This window comes from Mercenaria mercenaria, chromosome 16 (assembly GCF_021730395.1).
Source record: "Mercenaria mercenaria strain notata chromosome 16, MADL_Memer_1, whole genome shotgun sequence".
NCBI classification, from domain to species: Eukaryota; Metazoa; Mollusca; class Bivalvia; order Venerida; family Veneridae; genus Mercenaria; species Mercenaria mercenaria.
In genome coordinates, this window is record NC_069376.1 from 5,754,173 (window position 1) to 5,763,971 (window position 9,799).

The 9,799-nt window shown below is 34.9% G+C and overlaps 1 protein-coding gene across 1 annotated transcript in view; it reads right to left on the minus strand.

The window, feature by feature from the left end:
* Nucleotides 1–4,324, minus strand: part of LOC123543813 (uncharacterized) — a 453,424-nt gene extending 449,100 nt beyond the window's left edge. Inside the window, exon 1 of the mRNA XM_053526066.1 lies at nt 3,587–4,324. Coding sequence (XP_053382041.1) covers nt 3,587–4,144 — 558 coding nt within the window. The 5' untranslated portion in view covers nt 4,145–4,324. The remainder of the gene's footprint in view (nt 1–3,586) is intronic.
* Nucleotides 4,325–9,799: the final 5,475 nt, after the last annotated feature.

Genomic DNA, 9,799 nt, shown 5'->3' on the forward strand with positions numbered 1-9,799 from the left:
ATCATGGAGTCCATTCAACATATGTGTAATAGAGTTCCGCTTAAGTCGGTGCTAGGGGGCGTGAGAGGTGTTGCACATTTCATTACCTCTCATAAACAGACTCAATCAAACCGGGTCTGCTATTATTCTTTTTGGTTGCATTCTTTGCTTCCAAAGGATCTTTTTACAGATTTTATTAACCTTTTACCTATTAACATAACAAGAGATCACAGAGTGATCTTAGGACCAACCACTGAGCTATTTTTGAATGTTCCAAATTTCAAGACCAGCTCAAGGTCAAATTTTATTTTGGTACAAAACACTGTGCATGTGGTCCATATTTGCCAGTGGTGGCTTGAAAAATGTGAAAGTAGGTCACAGGAACAATTTCAAGTTCATTTTGGTAGACAGAACTATGCATGTGCTTCAAATTTGGAAACTGTAGCTTGAGAATTGTGAAAGTAGATACTAGGTAAAAATCAATGTCAAATTTCAAGTCAGAACACAAAAATATGCATGAAGTCCAAATTTGAAGCCTGTAGCTTCAGAAATGTGAAAGTAGGTCACTAGGTCAATTCAATTTCAAGATCAAAGTTCATTTTGGTGCACAAAGCTATACATGTGGGCCAAACTTAAAGACTGTAGCTTGAGAAATTTGAAAGTAGGTCACGAGGTCAAAATAAATGTTAAATTTTATTTCGAAACACAAAACTATGCATGTGGTCCAAATTTGAAGCCTGTACCTTCAAAAATGTGAAAATAGGTCACTAGGTCAATAACAAGGTCAAAGTTCGTTTCGGTACACAAATCTATGCATGTGTTCTAAATTTGAAGGCTGTAGTTACAGAAATGTGAAAGTAGGTCACTGGGTCAACATCAAGGTCAATTCATTGGTGTGGCCATATTCAACCCCAGGGAAATAAACTGAACAATCTTGCTAGAGGACCAATAGATTCTGCTACATACCAATATATATCAAAGCCCTAGGACTTGTGGTTTTAGACAAGAAGATCAGAAACCGTTTATCTGTTCCTGGCAAATGTGACCTTGACCTTTGACCTAATGACCTCAAAATCAATAGGAGTCATCTACTGGTCATGACCAACCTCACTTTCAATTTTCTTGACAATAAGCCTAAGCGTTCTTGATTTATTGCCCGGAAACCATTTTACTGTTCCCGATCACTGTGACCTTAACCGTCGACATACTGACCTAAAAATCAATTGGAGTTATCTTAAAGGTAATGAAATATCAACACCTCTCATGTCCCATAGCACCGTCTTAAACGGAATAGTATGCCCCATAACACCGTCTTAAACGCACAAAAATTCAGAAAAAAGTTTTCGAAAGGAACGTCACCGTGACCTTGGTGTTGTTCCTTCTGAAAAACAAATCACAAAGAGTCATTTAACGACCTGAGGCAATTATACTTAAGAAATAATATATCTCATCGGTGATTTGTCGCTGAATAAATCACTGTTTGGAGTTCAGATGCGAAGGAATTATATCACGAGGGCGTAGCCCGAGTGGTATAATGCTACGCATCTGAACGACAAACAGTGATTTATTCAAGAGCAAATCACTAAATGAGATATATTATTTCGATTCTAACACGTTATCAAGGACTTTAAAGTACACCATGTCGGCATGCATTAGATATTTGCCCGTTTTCAATCGGGTTCTTTTCCAGCGCGCCGTTACGCCGCTTGACGCTATGACGTAATAGTTGTGACGTCAGAACAGTGAATTGTTGTTTAATAAATCACTGTCTCCAGCCTTCTTTGTTTAATAGGAAAATGAATCGGATCGTGTTAGAATATGACATAGGACTATTAGGATATGCTCTTCAGTTTTCTATCTTAAGGTATTGGACCCGTAACAGAGTATCTCCTTTTTGAAGAGTATTCAAACCCACCCAAAACCTACTTTGACTGCAATTTTCATTGTGTGTGCGGGGGGGGGGGGGGGGGGGGGAAAGGGGGCGTAAGTTCAAACCCCACTGGAACCAAATTTTTTTCCCATGTTTTCTTTTTTTCTAGCAAGTTTTTACTTCTTTCAAGACTAATTATGGATGAATTGTACAAAGTTTTTTTTTATTATTTTATAAGCGATTTATTGCTGTTTAATGTAAAATTACCTCTGAATCAGGAGGGGTAGAGTTAGACATCTTTAAAAAACCTGAGTTACGTGCGGTAAAAGTTCTCTATTTTGCCTTCATTCGTTAGATTACATGTTGTGGAAGAAATGCAGGTAGGTTTTATTATTGTCCCAAGGTTATTTTTGAATGAAGTGAACAAAATTCAAAACAGACTCGCCGGATTCGACCTATATTTTTTCAATGTTGGAGTTAGAATTCTGTCTCATTAAACCTGTTTACTTGAGGCACCCTAGACAAAAATGATTTAGAGTCATGATGAAAATAGAGTCCATTTCATATCTTCGTAATAGGGTTTAACATAAGCCGGTGTTAGATGGGTGGGGGCCTTGCATTTTCCATTACCTCTCACAAAAAAGCTCAATCAAACCGAGTCTGCTATTATTTTGGTTGTCTGCGTTTAGTTCTAAAACAGAGTTTATTAACTATCACGACATCGGTCTTAAAGTGCCGCTTGGCAACGGTAAAAAGATTCCCCGAAAAGATTCAGTGTTGTTATATTTTCTGGTCTTTCGGTATCATGATGTCAATTCAAAATTTCTGTACTAGAGTTCGGCTTGGACGAAGAGTAGAAGTCTCTCGAGGGATGTTGAACAGACTGAAATAAACCTAGCCTGCAATAATATTGTTTGGTTACATTCTGTTCTGCCAAAGGATGCTCTTTAAGGTATTATTTTACATCTGAGATTGAGTGCTAAACAAGAACTTGCCATGGTTATAGTTTGTGCCAATTTACTGGAATACCAAGCTTTGCGTTGCAAGTTATTGATCTGTCATGACTAATGACCTCCTCTTAATATGACCTTGATATTACAATTTTTTATTCCATAAAAAACTATATAACACCAACAAAAAGCGTTTCCATCAATCATTGCACCGAACAACTATTGACAGGGTCAGAAAATGACCAAAGCTTTTACCATAATAGTGACTTGACTTTGTGCTAAGGTCATGAGTCTAGTGCATAACACGTCTTCTTGTTATGTAAGAGTAGATGTGCCAAGTAATATGAAAAAAACACTGATTGCAGTGTTATACTATTAGACCGAGCTAGTATGGGATTAACCATCTGAGTTGCTGACTGACTAACGGACGGACAGGCCGACAGTGCTTACACAAAGGACTTCTGATCAAAAGGGGCAACATTTTTCTTACTACAACCCCTTCATTTCACTTAAATAGTGATTTTTGTAACAATGGTGGTCTTATACCTAACACGGCAGTTGCTGAAGAATTACTTTTTAACTGCACACTTTGATCTTGATCAGATTTCAGAATATCTTACGGTCCTTCAAACATTTCATATTATGCGTCGCGTCTCAGCATGCTTGAACCATTTTTTCCGACTTGCTTAATAAAATTATGTTCAGAATAACACATACCAAATATTCTCTACTCTATTATATATTTCAAAAATGTATAACCGGCGTTTTGAATGTCATTTAGACTTACCTGTTCAAAGATGTTGGATTTCCCGGAAAGGTCGTCTTTAACTTTGGACTGAAATACTTTATTGTTGATAATCACACTGACGATTCCATTGAAATCCGTCTCTGCTACACTGGTAACTTCCTTATAACCGTCTGGAGGCATGAAACATTTAGCAACTTCCCATGGATTCCTGCACCACTGGCTGGAATCGGTGTTTTTATAAGATGGACGATAGAAACGATGAGAATTCTGGATTTCTTTTTTGAAATTATGACATATCTTGTTAGGGCAGCCAGATTGGAGATATTGCGTAGCAGAATTTCTATGGAAGTCGCATTCCCCATGTACCTTATTACAAATTCTTTTCGTAGGACAAACAATAACATTTTCTGTACAACAGCTAGAACATATGGTACCAGCAACAAGTCCATTGTTGCTGCAAATGTCGCTCAAACATTGCTGTTGGAACTGTTTTATTTCATCATAAACAAAAGGCTCAATGCCTTCTTTAGTATATAGAACACCTAATCCAGCTTTGATCCAATTCTTGAATTTTGAACTATACAATGGAGGAGCCATAGCTTTTCTAAACAACTGATGAACCAACGTAATCAGACATGTTTAGTCCATGTGATAAGTACAATGTATTACACACTGAATTTTTTATGCTTTTCATACCTATAATCCTGTGTGTGACTATCCTACCTTGTTTGAAGTTCTCGCTTGTAGGAAGGACGGTTTGAAATTCTTATAGAAAGTTTTGCTACTATGGTCAGCTGTCTGCAAAAGTAAACGAAATTATTCTATTAGAATACCTTGTGTTGTAAAAATAGCAAGTTATCATTGGTGTTGTTCTGGCATGTAATCAGACATTCTGGGGTGTCTAGTGAGACTTATAATAATTAAGAAATTTGTTTATTTGAATAAATAATTTGCTAGCGAAGCGTCAAACCAAATATTCCACAGAAAGTTGGTAGGTATGACTACTATGGCACGATATAAAATATTGAACGTGCTGGTCTCTTTTGCTTTTGTCAGAGGGTGCAAACAATAGGCGCTTCCCTCAAACATAACTTTTTGAAATCATTTTGCCAATAAGATAACACACATCACCATCTAGACACTGGCCTCCTTTTTTCCATGCGATCCAACTTTGTAGTATCAGCAATAAAGCATAAATAATAATTTCAAATAAAACTCTAGAAATCTGGAAATGTTATAATTTCACAGAATCTTCACCTTTTCTAACCCTTTTCTGCCGTTCATAAACGTAAGAAACTATGTTCAATCGATAGCTGAATTAACATAATGAATCATCATATCCGCTCGATGTCACGCTTATTAAACTGCAATTAACTTGTAAAGGGAATTTGGCTTTCATTTTTATCACTCATAGTAAAATTGATAATAATACTACTAATTTAACATTCTAATACCTTATAGAAATGGCTTTCGGTTTTAATATTTATATTGATCTTGATGCTTATTGCTTGTCCTGCTTACACCTTTCATAAATCCAGTAGTATTTAGATCTAGAATACTTAATTAATATAATAAAAAGGACATGCAAGATGTGCGGCCAATCCCCTCGGAATTCAGAGTCCGGTGTGCAATGCTTTTACAGGAACAATAAAAATATGGTAGTATGGCATACAAATTGCGGGCATGTGCTTTACCATTCCATTTTAATTAATAAATCGCTTGTAAGTAATTTCTTGAAAACAATCAAGATAATAGGTACAAGTTTCAATAAAAAAATGAGACACACTTGTCATGCTAAAATCATCGTCATTACCCTGAATCAAAAGCAATCATGAGTGAAAATGGTCGGCTAGAAGAGTTTTCACCTTTAGTGTCGGCAGAGTTTTTTTCGGTAAGACGACGTTTTTTATCCCCAACCAAAGGCGGAGGAATATAGTTTTGGCGTTGTCACTCCGTCTGTCTATCCGCCCGTCTTTCTAAATTACAGTTTGGAATACTTTAATATAACTTCATATACATGTTCACAACTAAAGCGAAATGCTATACTTTAAGGTTCAAGAAGAATTCCCAAATTACACTAGATTTATGGTCCTAAGTAATTGTTAATTTTATAGCGTACTATAACTATGGCAATTTCTGCTTCAATACTTGTGAAATATTTGACCTAGAAATATGAAACTTTGTGCATTAACAAACTAACCAATCGGCAGGATTTTATTAAACGTTTCATTTTTTTCCATGAACATTTGTAATCAACATGCGGCATTATGTATCAATACCCGGACATCCCCTCCGCGATGGTCACATCCTATCCCACATCCCACGATTTTCATTTCCCAGTTTTTCTTTCTTTTAAACCTATATATTTCATGAATATTTTAAAACATGTAAAGTTGTAATCCTTCCCCCAATCCCGTCATCACCCGCTATCCAGATTTCTTACTTGATTGTGCTTTTTAGAGCATCTGTTATTTTAAGTTCAAATGTAGTGAAATGATTGGATTCTAAGTAACATCTTGAACGTTTAGCATTTTTGCACTTCTTTACCATTCCTGACCACGAACCCATTCGGCGGGGATAACAGTTCATCGCAACACCTTTGAAATATCTAGTCGAGCCAACCTCGGCCAATAGAAGAAACCTCCGCAATACCGATGCCAATGTAAACCTTTTTTTTGTTGATGAATTAACAGTAGACAAAGGGAAAAGCACCGTTTATATCGTATACATAAGTAGTGTCATGGAATAATATTCTTTCATAGTCGCCAGACAAATATATCCATCGATGCTATTCAACCAGAAAAGAATACAATATATCTCCTACATGACAACACCTATTTAAAGGTCCATTATTAAAATCCGAACGAGTATTATATGAAAACCAGAGTTTGTAGCTGAGACTTCCTGTTTACAGAAAATATGGCCCACTGCATCGGTTCTGACCAAATAGTCATGAATATGTTCAAGAATAACTAACAAATAAACAAAAAATGTTGCATATGTCAAACCGAAAGTATGCTTTCCGACTTCTTACGAACCCGTCGAGCATCTTCGGACTTTTTCGGAAGAATCCTCCGAAAACGAGGCTTTAATTTATAAATAGATGCAAAATATATCATATGCCCAAACGATCACGTGATTTTTACAAACTTAGCACATGGAATTCAACAATTTTGTAACTCAAAAAAACTTCATGAAAATCATTCTTATACTACAGGTAATATACAGCTATACTACAAGTTTTCATAAGGACAATTCAGGTCCTTCCCGAATAAAAGTGTTTTTACAACTTCGTCTGTAAACTTTTTCAGTTAATCTCTTTTCAGTATAATTTTAAGAATATAAATGAGTAACTGTCTTACACTGCAGAAACAAAGTATGATTGAAATTTACCTAAATACACTTATTTATGTACACATGGCTACATTAATTTAATAAGATTTTAGACATTAAACACATTGTCTTGGCCTAATATATGTCACTGTCAATTTTAAATTTAAATTTTGTACATCTCATATTTTTCGTGCAAGTCGTGCATAAGTACCATAATGGAAATACAATTATTTTGTTGCGCGTCTTAAATGGATATTCATTTGAAACAATTTCAAAATCACGTGACCCCGAAGAATTTCCGACCGATAAACACGAAAGTAGGACAAAATGACCCCCATGTCAATCTAAGAAAATACAGAAACAATCATTTGTTTCTCTGTACATGTGTTGATTTCAAGGGAATATTGCACGGCTATCGTAATGTTTAGTACTATATTTCAAAATGTGTAGTCTTTTTTTAAGATTTATGTCTATTCATTTGTCTTTATTTTGCACCTTTAAAATATGAACAGTTAAAATGACTTTGACTGAATGAATAAGTTAGAGAGAAGACATTTAAACATAGGGCATCAGTTAGAAACAAAATAATAAAGTTGAGAGTCGTCATCCCTATGCTGATTATGGATCGTTTATTTATAAGATCAATTATCATTATTATTTATGGCAGATATAGATGCCTAAATATAAAACACATCCTAACCGTTATTTTCATATGGGTTCACCCTAAAATTGATTTTATTATTGATTTTGTATACGTATATAATCCGATAAAGCAGCAGTTTACATGACCCTATGATTATAATCATTGTCAGGTCCGCCTTAATTAAACTTTTAAAGACACTTGTCTTATGTGGTTAATCACTATTTCTGTAAATACATCGAAATTGCATGAAAACTATTCCATTCGAGTTTATATAATATTATGATACAATGGTAATGGTAACAAAGTTCAGAACAAAAATGGGTAAATTAAATATGAAAAACTCTCTTCTGACCTTAAACGTGAAGGCATTTCAAGGAGCCGTCCTGATTAGATGGTTAAGTTTATTATTTTCTGTTCACGTGCTTCTAAACCACGAAGGTTCGAAGGTTCGAAGCCTCACTTGAAGTGTTTAAATTTTGATATAAGGAAATTGCAAACATTTTGTTTATTTTTCCTGAATGCAAATTTCCCGATATATATGACATGTAAAAGCGATTTGGAAACATTAATCATAAAAAAATGACATCGCCCATATCAGGTTATGTACATTTTTTTGCATTTAGGTAAATTGAATCTTGGCTTAATCGACCTAAACTGGAAGACAAATAGTACAACATAGTAGCTCCTTTGACATCCTACATTTGAAAAGACTGATAATGGAGATGAAAAATAATAGCCGCGTTATAATAATGCAGATTCCACCCTTTTTCTCCCGGCTGAGCAACTGCAGAGTTTGCAAAACGTTTTGATTCCTCACATTAACAATTTTACTCTCCAAGCTTCAATATGTTTTACATATTAGTAATTTTGCATACATGTAAAACAAAGAAAACATTTGCAAACTTTGCACTGAATCAGCTGTCAAAGAACGTTACTTCAAGACAGTATAATACAAAACTGTCTTGAAATTGTATTTATTTTGCACTGGAAGACAAATACCTGGTGATCAATTAAATTATAATGAACACCCACCGTGGGGATATAGACAGGTAACATTACACTATCAAAGATCTGCGTGTTTTACTAATTGTTCTTTGAGGTCATCCATATCTGATCAAATAATACAAATAATTGGTAATGAAATATGTCTGAAAGACACAAATTGTATAAACTCTTTAGTGTTAGTACTCGGTCCAGTTAACTTATAATTTGATAATTCGTAAAGAAGGGCTATCGTGGTGGTTTGTAATGTTTCTTTATAGTAATTATACTGTGTCACGAGATAATATTGTAACTTCCAAACTTATTTCTATAATATTGGTCAATGCTTTTGTTGATAATTACCAAAATGTCAAACTTACAGTATTTCTGGCATCTTGCTTTTTGTCAATATGGTAAACATGGTCAACATAAAATGTACTTAAAGTAATTGCATTTCTACTCTGTCTAAATAAGTTTTCATTTTGCAAAGTGAAAAATTAGAAGGGAAGTTTTTTGAGGTGGGGGAAAATAATTGAATATATCTGTTCCCCAAACTGAAGGCGACGTTTGGGGATGTGACGGCTGTCACACATTCGTTCCCCTACATGAACAGACTCAATTAGACTGGGGTTGTTTACTTTTCTTGTCTGAAATGACCTGTTATAGATGAAACATATATTGTTAGTTAGTAAAATCAAAATTACGTTAGCAAAGACAAATCAAGTTAGTATTATGTCTGTTACTTTCTATAAATATGCAGATTTATAAAAATAAAATTTGGAAATAGATTGAAATAAGTGACCACGCTCAGCAACAGCAATACAGATGGAAATACTGGTGGAAAAACTTGTAAATATCCATCTCTTGTATTGTCGGCAATGTTTCAAGGTATGTAGGAGTTTAGGAAAAAACTATTTAATCAGAGTTTAATAGTGACCTTGACCTACATTAATCATATAGGCGTCATAATGATATGTGTGAAGTACATACGTTATGGGGTGGAAACAATTTTATATGACCTTCAGTATAGATCTTGAACTTTCATCAACAACTATGAATCATGTGTGCAACACACATGGGGATATATGTGTAGTAACAAAACAAAATATCCCAATGCAAATAAAACTTTGGGAGTCGAAAAAATGACTGACCTTATGCAGTGACCCGGGCCGTTTACCGACACTTATAAATCATGTATTGACACATTGTCATCGAAGCGTACGTCAATACTGACTTTGACCTATGACCTACAAATATAAGTTATGTACAACAATTACCTTCGTACCTGCTATTCA